A 16,675-nucleotide genomic window follows, 5' to 3' on the forward strand; every position below is an offset into this window, starting at 1 on the left:
GCTCTGGTCCCGCCTATGACCAGAGCTTGAGAGACAGAAGGGAAGGCCGAAGGTGCGCCGAGCGAAGAACATGCTTTTCGCTGCTGGCGCCGCCTTAACCCCAAGGTATGCCTTTTAAATTTCGGAGGAGGGGAGCCCTGGTGCTGGGTGGGAGGGAAGATGGGCGGGCGGCCTGATGCTTGTTTTGTTGGAGGGAGGGCAGGAGGCAGGCCTGGTGCAGGGAGGGACGGAGGGACGGAGGCCTGATGCTGGGTGGGAGGGAGGCCTGATGCTGTGTGTTGCTGTGTGCTGGGTGGGAGGGAGGGAGGGAGGCCTGATGCTGGGTGCTGCTGGGTACTGGGTGGGAGGGAGGCCTGATGCTTGGTGCTGGGTGGGAGGGAGGCCTGGTGCTGGGTGCTGCTGGGTGGGAGGGAGGCCTGGTGCTGGGTGGGAGGGAGGCCTGCCTGGTGCTGGGAGGGCGGGCAGGGGGGGAGGAGGGTGGCTGGATGGGAGGGCAGGGGGGAGAGGAGGGTGGCTGGACATGGGTGGCTGGAGGGGAGAGGAGGGTGGCTGGACATTTGTGGCTGGAGGGGAGAGGAGGGTTGCTGGACATGGATGGAGGGCAAGAAATGAAGAAGAAAGGAGGAAAGTAAAGAAATAAATGGAAAGGAAGCCCTGGAAACGGAGTTAAGAGAACAGATAGAGAGCAGCAGAATCAGTGACTAGGACCAATATGGATAGAAAAACAAAATCACCAGACAACAAAGATAGAAAAAATCATTTTATTTTCATTTTAGTGTTTGGAATATGTCCAATTTGAGAATTTACATCTGCTGTCTTATTTTGCACTGGGTATACTGGAGCTGTAACAGCTTACAGAAATGATTTATAATGAAAGAAAATCATGTTATTTTTCTCCTATACTAGTATAATATTTCAATGATGTCTGTTTATATGCGCCATGGCTGGTGTAAGGGGTGTGGCTATCATAGGGGTGGAGTCATATGTGGTGACCCCACCCATAATGAGTACCGGCACTTTGCGATAAATAATTAGATTTTGGGTTGCTGTTTGGGCACTCGGTCTCTGAAAGGTTCGCCATCACTGCTATAGGCCATTGCAGCTTGTAACGCCATAAGATCATCTCGCAAATTTCTCAATCTGCGCTTCCCCAGCTGTAAAGGACTAAAATACAAGCTGATACACGCCACTACCTTTTCCTACATGAGTACACAGTTGTGGAATGCATTACCCACAGCCCTGAAAGCTACTGAAGAAATAACCAACTTCCGCAAATCTTTGAAGACATACCTCTTCAACAGGGCCTACAAAGAGAACCCATAGCCTTACAAAATACCTCACCAACCCACCCAGTTACTAAAGTCCACCTTCGGTACTATCCTGCCTAACACCTTCCTTCCCTCTTCTCTCTGACCTCACTTAATCTACAAACTACCAACTGTATCTATTATCATGTAATGACTGTGTCATAACAAATCTCTGTAAGCCACATTGAGCCTGCAAATAGGTAGGAAAATGTGGGATACAAATGCAACAAATAATAAATAATAATAAATCATTTAGAATATTGAACTGGTTTATTGTATAAGTCATTTCATGTCGTTGCAGCTCAGTATGACATTCAGGAACATTTAAATGGTTTCTCTTTTGTATGATTCACTATATGCCATTTGCATCTCGGCCTCCCTTACCAGCCCACCATACACTCACTGTGAGGTTTAACCCCTTCACACCACCTCTGCGATGGGGACGTCTTACCCAAAAAATTCTCACACAACCAGCTGTCAAATTCAGCAAGATTCTTTATTTTTCTTACTTCAACCAGCAGACAAAAATCAAGGGCAGAGTGCAAGCAGCTACTGAAAGATGAAAGAGAAAGATCAGGAGGGGGGCTATGCGGGAAGTTGTACAGAGGGTGCTTCCGGGGCAGGCAGAAGGTAGCACTTACATTGGTGATGCTGCTGCCAGAAGCCTCGAAGTTGAAAGACGTGCAGGAGCGGAGCGATACCGCACTAGTTGAGGGATGGGGGTGAGGGAAGGACACCCATACAGCACCGCACCGGGGGGGGGGGGGAAGGGTAAAGACGGCAGCACTGCACCAGTCGGGGGGGGGGGGGGGAGAGGAAGACATCCAAGGCAGCACCCCCTCACGAGCTGCACCCGGGGCGGTCCACCCCCACCGTCCCGCCCTCGGTACGCCACTATCTGTCCTCTCCTTCTCATTTGCTTATCTGTCTTTTCCACCTATCCTCTCTCACTTAGTTCCATCCCTCTCATATTCCATAACCATCTTTCCCATCTTCTAACTTGTTTCTATGTCATGTCCAGCTACAGTTCTTTCTCTAAATTCTTAACAATGCAGAGACAGTTTGCTCCTGGTACTTTCCTTATCTGCTTAGAATACTAGCTTAGACGCAGTGGTAATAATGAACAGAATAAATGTTAAAGTACATATCTCCATACAGGCTTACCTTAATGTAATTTATATAAGTAAAGCTAATATAATTCATATATGTAACTACCTGTCCAGAAGAGCTTATAATGTTACCATTTTTACAATGCTTAAAGTGCAATGAACTCCTGCACAGTCTCTACTGAACTGCCACACAGTTCATACATACTGGTCCACGTCCTTGTTCTTAGGCATGTCTTAATGCCTTAAACTATGTGACAGGCCTACGCAATCCCTCTTTTCAGATATTCCTAGTTGTTTGTCCAGGCCATTGGCCTGCTCTGACCTTCCTATCTGACAGTAACCCCTTGCTTTTGAAACATGTATAACATCTTGAATATTGATATATTGCAAGCCCAGTCAGATAGTTCTTCCCTCTGAAACATTTATCACCTTCTAAACATTTAAATGGTTTCCCTCCCATTTGAGTTCTTTTTTGCTATTTGGACCTTCTTATTAAAAACAATTATCACATACTTAATATTTAAATGTTTTTTTTCTTCCGTATGAGTTTTCGTGAACTTTCTTCTTGGCCTTACTTCTGAAACATTTATCACATTAGGAACACATATGGTTTCTCTCCTGTATGAGTTCTTTGATGAAGTTTGACCTCACCCTTGGTTCTGAACCACTTCTCACATTCTGAACATTGAAACGGTTTCTCTCCTGTATGAGTTCTTCTTTCATGCTGTTTCAGATGACTTTTACAGGTAAAGGATTTATCACATTCTGAACATTGAAACAGTTTCTCTCCTGTATGAGTTCTTTCATGAAGTTTTAGCTCACCCTTGGTTCTGAACCATTTCTCACATTCTGAACACTGAAATGGTTTCTCTCCTGTATGAATCCTTTTGTGATTTTTCAGCACAGTCCTGGTTGAGAACCATTTCTCACATTCTGAACATTGAAATGGTTTCTCTCCTGTATGAGTTCTTCCATGCTCTTTCAGACTACTTTTACTGGTAAAGGATTTATCACATTCTGAACATTGAAACGGTTTCTCTCCTGTATGAGTTCTTCTTTCATGCTGTTTCAGATGACTTTTACAGGTAAAGGATTTATCACATTCTGAACATTGAAACAGTTTCTCTCCTGTATGAGTTCTTTCATGAAGTTTTAGCTCACCCTTGGTTCTGAACCATTTCTCACATTCCGAACACTGAAATGGTTTGTCTCCTGTATGAATCCTTTTGTGATTTTTCAGCACAGTCCTGGTTGAGAACCATTTCTCACATTCTGAACATTGAAATGGTTTCTCTCCTGTATGAGTTCTTCCATGCTGTTTCAGATGACTTTTACAGGTAAAGGATTTCTCACATTCTGAACATTGAAACGGTTTCTCTCCTGTATGACTTCTTTCATGCTGTTTTAGATTACTTTTACAGGTAAAGGATTTATCACATTCTGAACACTGAAACAGTTTCTCTCCTGTATAAGCTCTTTCATGAAGTTTTAGCTCAGTCTTGCTTGAGAACCATTTCTCACATTCTGAACATTGAAATGGTTTCTCTCCTGTATGAGTTCTTTCATGAAGTTTCAGATTACTTTTATAGGTAAAGGATTTCTCACATTCTGAACAATGAAACGGTTTCTCTCCTGTATGAATCCTTTTGTGATTTTTCAGCACACTCCTGGTTGAGAACCATTTCTCACATTCTGAACATTGAAATGGTTTCTCTCCTGTATGAATCCTTTTGTGATTTTTCAGCACAGTCCTGGCTGAGAACCATTTCTCACATTCTGAATATTGAAATGGTTTCTCTCCTGTATGAGTTCTTTCATGAAGTTTCAGATTACTTTTATAGGTAAAGGATTTCTCACATTCTGAACATTGAAACGGTTTCTCTCCTGTATGAATCATTTTGTGATTTTTCAGCACAGTCCTGGTTGAGAACCATTTCTCACATTCTGAACATTGAAATGGTTTCTCTCCTGTATGAATCTTTTTGTGATTTTTCAGCACAGTCCTGGTTGAGAACCATTTCTCACATTCTGAACATTGAAATGGTTTTTCTCCTGTATGAGTTGTTTCATGACGTTTTAGCTCACCCTTGGTTCTGAACCATTTCTCACAATCTGAACATTGAAACGGTTTCTCTCCTGTATGAGTTCTTCCATGGTGTTTCAGATGACTTTTACAGGTAAAGGATTTATCACATTCTGAACATTGAAACGGTTTCTCTCCTGTATGAGTTCTTTCATGAAGTTTTAGCTCAGCCTTGGTTGAGAACCATTTCTCACATTCTGAACATTGAAACGGTTTCTCTCCTGTATGAGTTCTTCCATGCTGTTTCAGATGACTTTTACAGGTAAAGGATTTATCACATTCTGAACATTGAAACGGTTTCTCTCCTGTATGAATCCTTATGTGGTTTTTCAGCCAAGTCCTGGTTGAGAACCATTTCTCACATTCTGAACATTGAAACGGTTTCTCTCCTGTATGAGTTCTTCCATGCCGTTTCAGATTACTTTTACAGGTAAAGGATTTATCACATTCTGAACATTGAAACGGTTTCTCTCCTGTATGAGTCATATGGTGGGTTTCCAAGTTCACCTTGCTTGCGAAACATTTATCACATTCAGAACATTGAAATGGTTTTTCACAGTATCCAGATGGGTTAGTTTTATGCATACCTTGACAGTCATGAACTTCAGTCCTAAGCCCACTTATGTGGTGCTCAATAAAATTGGAGTCGGTAGTAAAGGTTTCCCAAACATCAGCCCTTTTAAAATCTCTCTCACCGTTGAGTCTTCCAGGTTGTTCAAGTGTTGGGAAAAAGCTACAGTTTCTCTTTTGTCTTTCAAATCTTTCTCCTTTCTGAACTGCTGCTTTCTCACCAGTTGGTATTATGCTACCGATACCTCCTTCACAGTCTGCTGAAGGATCTGTGCTGTCTCTGGAGGAGTCTTCATGTTTCCATTCCTCTTTCTGCTGCTCATCACACATTCTCACTCTTTCACTCTCATTCCCAAATCCATCATCTGTTGGATAAAATAAAAAGAGTACGATCATTCATTTTACAGCTATGGAAAAGGATATACTTAAGGTGGGCAGGAACGAGGAGAATGTGCTCCTACCCCACAAAATTCACTGGAGCACCTGGGCTAGAGGTAGAACCGGGAGAGGAAGAAAAGATGGAGCATTGTCAGGAGAGCCGGGGGGGGGGGGGGGGGGGGGCTCGAAAACCTGAAAGTGGAAAAAGCTACAGAGCTGGATAGGATACATCCCAGTGAGGATGTGTTTTTTGCCTCTATGTCACTGATCAGGTAGGATTTATTACTGGAAGGCAAGCAGCTGATGGTAGAAGAGTACTTTCCATCTATGAAGGGTGAAATACAAAAGAGGTGTATAGACTCTTTGCTTTCGTATCAAACTGCTAAAATAAACAAGGAAATTTCTTCCTGGATAGTTCAGGCATCAAGCTCAAAACAGATTTGTTTCAGAATTATGGAAGGAAATGAACATATTAGTTTTCATTCATGATAATATGCTGTAATTTCTGGTTTGTCTAGTCTCGTTGTACGTAACCCACACAGAACTGCGAGGTATTGCGGACTATAAAAACAAAGTGTTATTGTCACCAAACGCCTAGCGCCCGCCTGAGGTTAACCCTGTGGCCACCTGGAGGGTCTGTCTCCAACATTGCTCAGGACCGCCTGCACCTGGGCATGTGCTCTATACTAGAACCCTCCTCCCACCGACTGTGTCCTGCTTGCCTCTGAGCTAGTCTCCCACTCTCAGATTATTCTCTGGTAATTTCTAGGACACTGGGGGCCACACTCCAGGAGTTCCACAGTTTCTAGAAAGCAAACCCAAAAACACAAACCAGGATTCTTAGTCAGTACAGGACGGCAGAACTAATAAACTATTGGTTTATTATCATGAAAATGAACAGTGAATGTTTGAAAAACCAGATGAAAAAGTACAGCAAGCAATAACAGATAACCACCAAAACAACCCAAACATTAAAACTATCTAACAACAGCAGAGTGGTCCCTCATTAACCGTACATCTGAGAGCCACGGGTGTGCCAACCCTCTCTCACCTGCAGCTAGCGCGCGGCTGAGTTCTCCTCTCTGTGCTCAGGAAGTTCAACAGACCATTAAATCTTTATCAATGGGCACCGCCCTGGGCCTGGATGGCTTTTCCTCAGAGTATTATAAGATTTTGGTGCATAAAATAATTGTACCGCTCACTCTTTTCTTTGAGGAGGCGATGTTGGGCGGTGAGCTGCCTGCTAGAGCGAACGAGGCGCTCATTGTTCTGGTTTCCTAAGCCAGGTAAACCCCCGGATTTACTGGGGTCCTACCGCCCGATCTTCCTCCTCAACGTAGACGTGAAAATCCTAGCCCGAATCTTGGCGGACAGACTAGCCACATATTCCTACCCTGGTGGGAGACCATCAGGTAGGCTTTGTCAGGGGATGACACCCAGGTCTGAATGTTCGTAGAGCGCTGCTTGCAGTGAGCAAGGCGAAGGCTTCTCAACAGCCTCTGCTGCTGGTGGGACTGGATGCAGAGAAGGCTTTCGACTGGGTGAGCTGGGACTATCTTTTCGTAGTGCTACGCTTTGTGGGACTCTCTGGATGGTCCTTGCAGGCGGTGAGAATACTTTATGCAGATCCGGTAGCCCGAGTGTTGGTGAATGGGTCACAATCTCCTAGTTTTCGGGTACGCAGGGGAACCAGACAAGGATGCCCTTTGTTCCCCCTCCTGTTTCTACTATAACTGGAACCTCTCCTCTGTGACATTAGGGGAGACCCGACGATTGCTGGTGTGGCACTGCCCCAGCTCACCGTCAAGGCCTTGGCTTACGCAGACGATATCTTGCTGGCTTTAACACACCCCCAGAGCTCCCTGGTCGCAGTGCTAGACACGATTCAGGAATTCAGATATTACTCTGGCTTTCGGCTGAATTTGCAAAAGTCTGAAGCTCTGCCGGTTCCCCTCTCAGTATAGACAACATGAGAGGGGCCCTTCCCGTTAAAGTGGGCCTCTGGCTATCTACATTACTTAGGCATCCAGGTTCCGGCAGTCTTGACACAGCTCTATAACATTAACCTAGCACTGTTGTGGTCTTCGACTAAACTTTCTTTGGAGATGTGGCAACACCTTCCGGTGTCTCTGTGGGGAAGAATCGCGCTATATAATATGACCCTAGTCCCCAAATGGTTCTACATAGTCCAGGTATTGTCACTTTTTAACTTGAGAAGGGATGAACTGGCATTGCATCGCCTGTTAGTAAAGTTCTTTTGGAATGGGAAGAGATCTCGTGTCCCTTTCTCACAGACTTATCTCCCGATGGATAAGGGGGGCCTGGGAGCAGATAGTATTAAGAAGTTTTCTGTTGCGGGTTGTATGAGACACATTAGTGATTGGTTCCGGAGTACCTCATTTTTCCTTTTCCTGATACAGAGTCTAGGGTGCTGAGTTCCTTCCATTTTAGCTATTGGTTGCATGCACCGGCTGGGCGTGCCCCCACGAAGCCGGGTTTTGCTCCTCTTTTTTTACCTTTACGGAGAGCATGGCACTGGATTTGCAAACTACATGGGTTTGACGTCCCGGTGCCCCCGCTATTGCCAAAAGGGGCAATGCTGATTTTCCGGTGGGTACGTCCACAGTGGTTTTCCGGGAGTGGAGAGAGGGGGGGACCATTTTCCTTTTCCAAGTCCTGAAGAAGGAGGGCACTTGTAAATCTTTACAGGAGTTGTGTGCGGGCGGATACTTGTCCACCTGGGCTTTTTTGTCCTACCTGCAATTGTGTCATTATATTGCACCCTTGCCGGGGGACTCTTTGACCTCTAAGAGACGGAAACAATTAACAGAGCTCTATGACCTGGAAGCGCAGCTTCTGGTTCCCCTAAAACATTTTCATAACCAAATTAGAGAAGCGTCCCCTGTGGTGCACTATGGAACCTTGGCGCAGTCTTGGGCTGGGGAATTAGGGTGTAGAGTCCAGGAAAAGTCATTGCAGGCATGCATAACTACTTGTTACAGAACGTTTGGGAGTGCGACTCTACGAGAACTACAATATAAATTTATTATGCGTCTGTATATTTCTCCGCACAGAGCCTTCAGGACTACCTTGAGACCCCAAGACGACTGTCCAAAGTGTTCGGGACAAGGGGCGCATTTGGGCCACATGTTTTGGCTATGCCCCCCGGTGCGAACCTTCTGGAACTCAATATGTGCCTTTGTGTCTAGGTTCTGGGGGATCGAGTGGCGTCCCACTCCCATGCTTTTGTTTGATGTTTATCAGGTGATGGGTCGTCAAAGGAGGGGGAAGCTCGCGTTTCTTCGGCGAGCATCCATTATGGGGAAAAAGACTGTACTATCTGTTTGGTTGTTAGCAGAACAGCCTGCGCTGCAGACGTGGTGGTCTCTGATGGTCTCCCTGAGTGCAGTGGAACGTAAAGATGTAGAAGATCTGGCCTCGCAGAGGGGAGACCGCTTGTTTCAATGCTGGTCTCCCTTCTGGGATATCTTGACACTGACAGCCCGCAGTCGGATTCCGAATGGGTAAAGTCCACACGAGTAGGGTAGGGAAGGGTGGGAGGGGGGGTTTAGGGGAAGGGGAGGGTTATGGGTAGTAAGTCAAAGAATCTAGTGGATGTTATAACAAAAAGAAAATGTTGGAACATGTTACAGTTGACTGTTGTTAACCACAATCTTCTTTTGAATAAATAAAGTTATATATATATATATATATATATATATATATATATATATATATATATATATATAAACTATCTAACACTTGTTACTACCTGGGTAGCACCTGGGGAGTTCAGGAACTTAACTGTTCACAAGAATTGGACAGGATCTCAGGACAGAGACGTTCCTCCTCCTTACCCCCCACCTTGAGAATAAAGAAAAATCCAGTACTTCCTGTATAGTTTGAAGTCCAGGGCTAATCAGAGCCCCAGGGCATCAACTTTGAAAGTATCTGGCCAATGATTGCAGATTGCCTTTCCATAAGCTTAAACTGGAAAAGACAAAGCCTTTTTTTCTGCTACAGCTTTAAAACTCAAAACAAGAGCCATCTGCTGGCCAACCAGTAGAAAACATTTCATGAAATAATACAGTTTTCAGGCTTAGAAACCCAGAGTTTTGTCACAGTTATGTTATCTTTTGGAAGGCTCATCAAGAGTGGATACCTATGATAGCAGAAGCAGTGTCGCTCGTTGCTTGCCTTGGTGGTAGGGAAATTAAAGGACTTATAATAGGAGGTAAGGAACATAGAGTCTCCTTGTTTGCCGATGATCTTTTGATATTGACTCAAGGTACAGAAAAAGCCCAAATGGCTTTACAGGAGCAAACGGCAGAATATGGAAGCTTGTTGGGATTCAGAGCTAACCCCACTAAGACAGAGATTTTGAATACATCCCTTCCAAAAGGGGAGGAGACAAATCTTAGGAAATGTTTGCCCTTTCAATGGGTTTAGTATCTCTGTATCAAACTTGGGGCAGACTGGGAGACACTCTGTAGTTGGTATCGAGATTTAGAGAGGTGGGATTAATTAATACTGTTCAAGAGAGGAAGGATGGGGGCAGTGAGAATGATGGTTCTCCTTAAATTTTTATATTTATTCCAAGTTCTTCTTGTTGAACTACCTCATAGAAAGATATTTTGCTTTATATAGGGAAGGAAGAGATCCAGAGTAGCCTGGGAGCCTGTATTCCAGTCTAAGGGAATGGGGGGATGGGTATACCCAATCTGGAAAAATACTACCAAGATGCACAACCTAAGGCAGTGTTAGAGTAGCAGATACCCCCAACCCAACCCAAACAATGGGTGCTAGCAGAACAAGAGGCTAGTATGTTTTAGTTGAAGATTCTCTACTGGGCAGCTAGCATGCTCAAACACATTCAAGAGGTCCAAAACCCCTTTACGAGGACCACTATGAACCTATGCCTCAAGACACATCCCCATTTATTGAAGAATAAGACATGGGACATACGGATAAGTTTATACCCGAGCTAGGCAATAGCTTGTTTCAAAGATGGGAAAGACATGGTCTTCTCTATTTTGGTCAATTTATAGGAGTTAACCAAATTCTACATTTTGGAACGTTATAAGTTCACTATCAACTAGCAGCTAGAGATGTTATTCCCTTATCTTCAAGATAAATGTTTCATTCAGGTAGAACAACAAATAGCAGGGGGTGGAGGCCTTAAGTCAGCTTTTGAAACTTTAGTGGGTGGACAAGTTGGTAGGGATTATATATCTTTTGTTTATGGGCTCCTCAACACCTTAGATAAATGGAAGGCTACCTACAGGGGGGCATGGGAGAGGAATGGGAAAATGTCTCAATGCGATCTCATAAATTGTCACATGCACCTCACATTATTGAGAACGGTCTTAAGGTACTGGTGAGATGGCATTACTCTCCATGTAGACTGCAAGCCATAATGAGGAAAGGGGTTGGTTTATGTTGGAGAGGGTGTAGCTGGAGGGGAATATATACTCACATCTGGAGGGAATGTCCTAAGCTCCAGAAATTATGGAAGGAGGTATCTGCATATGGGCAACAGTTACTCGAGACTCATGTAGCGTGTACTATGGAAAATGCCCTACTAAGTGGGAGAGTGGAAGGGATAACAGGAGCTATGGATAAATTAATGCTACTGGTTTTTACAGCAGCTCGACTGCTGATTGCCTCACATTGGCATACACGGACCATGCAAAAACAGGATGTATATTATATGCAAACAATATAGATTGACTACCTTAAAATCTAATAAATGCAAATATCAAGAAATGTGGGGCAATTCCTCCAGTTGGAAGGACAATCTGAGTTTTGGGGAGGGGAGTGAAGGGAAGGCGAGAGATAAGGGATGCGGAGGGTTTACTTTTAGTTTTTATCATTATTGTGGGGTGGCAGTTTGTTATGTAACAAAATACTTGTTCTTAATTTTTTATGTTAAGAGATGCTGTCAGTTATTTTGCTAGAAAATTAATAAACAAAGTTAGAAATGGCAGTCGTAATTTCCCGTGGCAGCCTGCATGAGGTTGTGGCCGCCATTTTGGAATTGGGAATGGCATCATTATGATAAACTGCATTATATACTGTGATTTGTATTAACCTATCAGTAACATAAAATGTCCATGACTAAGTCAAACTGAACCTTGTTCATCAGTCATGTCCCTCCACAACAGTGCAGAAGACTCTCCACCTCCAGCAGCCCTTTCAACAGTACAGATTTCACAACCCCAAGACACTCTAGGATAAAGGGTTTTGCAGACCAGATCCCATAGCTGGGATACCCATCTCTATCCGTGCCTCCTCCATCTCCACAGACAGTTTAATCTGTCCAAAGTAGGGAAACAGACAGAGGGAGGAGAAGAGGAGATGACAACCTTTTATCTCACCAGCGCTGAATTCCTGAATGATTCCAACTGACTTTAGTAAAGATGTGCAGGAGGAATTCTATACGTACCTGTTATAGAAGTCAGGGTCTGCTCAGACATCTCTGATTCAGGATTTTCCATGAAGGGGATATCTTCCTCTTGCTTAATACTCAGGGAGAACACAGATGTTACAATTGGAAGGTCTGTGATGAGAAAACACATTCACAAGGATTTACGAGGTATCTGATAATACTAAATTAGGAAACTGATTTTAAGTGGCCAAATGTTTGATGTTATTGACCCATCTCCTGTGATCTAAAAATGCAAAGCCCATTAAATCCAAAACATTTACTTACTGTTGAGGTCATTTGGATTTTCTTTTCCCTCCCTCTCAAATTGTTGAGTGAAATATTTCTCATCTTCCTTTTTAATCTTGAATATAACATCAGGATTAAGAATTAAATAACCTGTTGATAATAAGTAGGAAAATTACATTTAAATTGTAATTGTAGAATCCCTCGGGAGGTTCCCTCTGCTTCATGTTTTGATGGAGAAGTGCGTGATTTGTGCATGGAGGTCTGTGTACAGATATCTTGAGACGTGTGTATTTGACTGACAAAGCTTGGAGAGAAGAGGCAGCAGTGGTCCGACACTTCATTAAGATTATATCATAGAGGTTTTCTGGTATAGAGATTTCTCTTCGTTTCCCTCCTAGGTGGAGGCACTGCAGCTGCCAATCTTCTGGTTACCATTTGGAGAGGTCATACGTTGTACAGTATAGTTGACGTGTGAAGCTGATATGTCATGACCTTATGCAGAAGTCTCAGAGGGAATCTCTCTCTGGTCTTCTGTGCCAAAATATTTTGTATGGGAATGGGAGAGAGACTCCTGCTGGTGCTGTGTGAAGCCTCTAGTTTAAGTTGTACATTTTATCTTACAACAGAGAGCAGCATCTTTTGCAGATCCTGTAGAAGTGGAGTCTTTCACAGGCTCCTATTGCAAATGGGATGGTAATCAGAAGCCAGGATCTAAATTTCAGGTGCTCATAGTATCTAGTTCCTGTGATTTTTACACCACTGGTTCCATAATGTGCTTGTGTGGTAGATGATAGAGAAACATATTTACCTCTTGAGATGAGGATGTCATGAATCTCCTTGATGACCTTCTTGTACAGCTCCTTCTGCCATTCTCCCAGAAGGTCCCAGTCCATTTCCAAGAAATAAGCAGCAACATCCTTGAAAGTGACCAATGCCTACAACAGCAAACAGGACACCCTATGTCAGAGTTTCATTATTTTTTAATTTCATTTTGTTTATGTTTAAACAGCTCTTATTAGCATTTAGCATATTAATCACACAGTACATTTCTCTGGACTAAAACATCAATGAATTATGTTATATAAGCCAATACAATTCTGAACAGTAACTTCAAACTTTTAATTTCCACCCCCCCCCCCTTTCCCCTCAGCTTCCCCCTCCTACCCCACCTCCCAATCCTTTGGTAATCATACATCCGAATAATGTATAGACTCAGTACCCATTTAGTACCTCCTATACCCCCTTACCCCCTCTGGGCTTGGGCTCTGATAGCCCAGGGGTACCTCCCTCCCCTTCCCTGTGTGTCAACCTTAACTGGGGGGTGGTTTTGTAGGGAGTATCACTCCCCATATCAGGGTTACAGCAAATTAAGAAGCAGACTTCGTCCTTGCGGGCTTAGTTCCTGTATGTAATGATCCCAGATCCTTACAAAATTCTTTTTCCGTTTCGGAGATCCCTTTGCTTCCCTGGCTTCCCAAGTGGCCAACTCGTGCACTTGGTTTCTCCAATGCCAGTAAGCCGGCGGGTCTGATGAGATCCAATTTTGTAAAATATTTTTTCTAGCCACCAAACATACTTTGCGACACCATATTCTATCCCCCCCAGCCTGTGTTTGGAATGCTGTTTGTGTATCTAGCACGTAATGATCCCAGGTTCCATCCACGGGTTTCTTTACTATAAAAGACATAAATCTCTGGATCTCTCCCCAAAAAGCTTTTACTCTTGGACATCCCCAAAAGGCATGATATAGAGTGTGGGGTATGTTTTGTTTTTTGTTACATTTGTACCCCGCGCTTTCCCACTCATGGCAGGCTCAATGCGGCTTACATGGGGCAATGGAGGATTAAGTGACTTGCCCAGAGTCACAAGGAGCTGCCTGTGCCTGAAGTGGGAATCCAACTCAGTTCCTCAGTTCCCCAGGACCAAAGTCTACCACCCTAACCACTAGGCTACTCCTCACATTTAACACATTTCTCCTCCCTTGTGCCGCCTATGTGTCCCCGTTGTCGTCCAGACATGTAGGCCCTCACCACCACTCTGAATCCACATTCTCTAAGTCTCTCATCTATAGTGAGGGCCGGGATATGTGCCAATGTTGCCCCAATGTCCCATCCCGCTAGGGTGGCTCCCGATTCCTTTTCCCATTTTTGTATTATATACCGTATTTATAGCCCCCTCTTTCCTGCCCAGCGCGCTGCTCTCCGTCCTCCTGTATGCTGCCTGACGGTCTCGGCGAGATTCAAAATGGCCGCCTTCAGCGGCTGAAGCAAAGAACAACGTTTGAAGTGGGCCGGGAGCTGGCCTTGTTTTAGATGCAGCAAAGTGACCATCCAGCTTATAATCGAAAGACAAAAACGCCTATATTGCGACCTAAATCGGGAGATAGGCGTTTATCTCCCAAAAACGAATAACGCGGTATAATGGAAAGGCGATTTTGGACGTTTTCAACTGCACTCCATTGCGGAAGCATACAAAGTTGACGGGGGCGTGTCGGAGGCGTGGTGAAGGCGGGACTGGGCGCGGTTATCACCTGAACAGAGATGGGCGCCTTTCGCCGATAATGGAAAAAAAGTATGCGTTTGTAGCTAGAATTTAGGGCACTTTTCCTGGACCCTGTTTTTTCACGAATAAGGCCCCAAAAAGTGCCCTAAATGACCAGATTACCCCCAGAGGGAATCGGGGATGACCTCCCATGACTCCCCCAGTGGTCACTAACCCCCTCCCACCACAAAAAATGATGTTTCACAACTTTTTATTTTCATCCTCAAATGTCATACTCACCTCCCTGGCAGCAGTATGCAGGTCCCTGGAGCAGTTGTTAGGGGGTGCAGTGGACTTCAGGCAGGTGGACCCAGGCCCACCCACTCCTACCTGTTACAATTGTGCTGCTTAATGCTTAGTCGTCCAACCCCCCCCCCAAACCCACTGTACCCACATGTAGGTGCCCCCCCTTCACCCCTTAGGGCTATAGTAATGGTGTAGACTTGTGGGCAGTGGGTTTTGAGGGGGATTTGGGGGGCTCAACACACAAGGGAAGGGTGCTATGCACCTGGGAGCTCTTTTACCTTTTTTTTTTGTTTTTGTAAAAGTGCCCCCTAGGGTGCCCTGTTGGTGTCCTGGCATGTGAGGGGGACCAGTGCACTACGAATCCTGGCCCCTCCCACGAACAAATGCCTTGGATTTATTCGTTTTTGAGCTGGGCGCTTTCATTTTCCATTATCGCTGAAAAACAAAAACGCCCAACTCACAAATTGTCGAATAAAACATGGACGTCTATTTTTTTTCGAAAATACGGTTCGGTCCGCCCCTTCACGGACCCGTTCTCGGAGATAACCGCCCATGGAGATAGACGTTTTCGTTCAATTATGCCCCTCCATGTCATAGGGGGCGAAATATTCTTCTTCTATATCTAGCGGTGTAAATAAATTAGTCTGGCCAACCCAGTCTCCTACAGTGGTGGAAATAAGTATTTGATCCCTTGCTGATTTTGTAAGTTTGCCCACTGACAAAGACATGAGCAGCCCATAATTGAAGGGTAGGTTATTGGTAACAGTGAGAGATAGCACATCACAAATTAAATCCGGAAAATCACATTGTGGAAAGTATATGAATTTATTTGCATTCTGCAGAGGGAAATAAGTATTTGATCCCCCACCAACCAGTAACAGATCTGGCCCCTACAGACCAGGTAGATGCTCCAAATCAACTCGTTACCTGCATGACAGACAGCTGTTGGCAATGGTCACCTGTATGAAAGACACCTGTCCACAGACTCAGTGAATCAGTCAGACTCTAACCTCTACAAAATGGCCAAGAGCAAGGAGCTGTCTAAGGATGTCAGGGACAAGATCATACACCTGCACAAGGCTGGAATGGGCTACAAAACCATCAGTAAGACGCTGGGCGAGAAGGAGACAACTGTTGGTGCCATAGTAAGAAAATGGAAGAAGTACAAAATGACTGTCAATCGACAAAGATCTGGGGCTCCACGCAAAATCTCACCTCGTGGGGTATCCTTGATCATGAGGAAGGTTAGAAATCAGCCTACAACTACAAGGGGGGAACTTGTCAATGATCTCAAGGCAGCTGGGACCACTGTCACCACGAAAACCATTGGTAACACATTACGACATAACGGATTGCAATCCTGCAGTGCCCGCAAGGTCCCCCTGCTCCGGAAGGCACATGTGACGGCCCGTCTGAAGTTTGCCAGTGAACACCTGGATGATGCCGAGAGTGATTGGGAGAAGGTGCTGTGGTCAGATGAGACAAAAATTGAGCTCTTTGGCATGAACTCAACTCGCCGTGTTTGGAGGAAGAGAAATGCTGCCTATGACCCAAAGAACACCGTCCCCACTGTCAAGCATGGAGGTGGAAATGTTATGTTTTGGGGGTGTTTCTCTGCTAAGGGCACAGGACTACTTCACCGCATCAATGGGAGAATGGATGGGGCCATGTACCGTACAATTCTGAGTGACAACCTCCTTCCCTCCGCCAGGGCCTTAAAAATGGGTCGTGGCTGGGTCTTCCAGCACGACAATGACCCAAAACATAC

The 16,675-nt window shown here is 44.7% G+C and overlaps 1 protein-coding gene across 1 annotated transcript in view; it reads right to left on the bottom strand.

The window, feature by feature from the left end:
* Nucleotides 1-3,005: 3,005 nt before the first annotated feature.
* The window catches only part of LOC115462248 (zinc finger protein 665-like), a 72,772-nt gene continuing 59,102 nt past the window's right edge, over nucleotides 3,006-16,675 (bottom strand). Inside the window, exons 3-4 of the mRNA XM_030192260.1 lie at nucleotides 11,893-12,006; nucleotides 3,006-5,434 (exon numbers count right to left, since the gene is read on the bottom strand). Of these exons, the coding sequence (XP_030048120.1) occupies nucleotides 3,006-5,434; nucleotides 11,893-12,006 (2,543 nt within the window). The remainder of the gene's footprint in view (nucleotides 5,435-11,892; nucleotides 12,007-16,675) is intronic.

The sequence above is a fragment of the Microcaecilia unicolor genome, chromosome 2 (genome assembly GCF_901765095.1).
Source record: "Microcaecilia unicolor chromosome 2, aMicUni1.1, whole genome shotgun sequence".
NCBI lineage: Eukaryota > Metazoa > Chordata > Amphibia > Gymnophiona > Siphonopidae > Microcaecilia > Microcaecilia unicolor.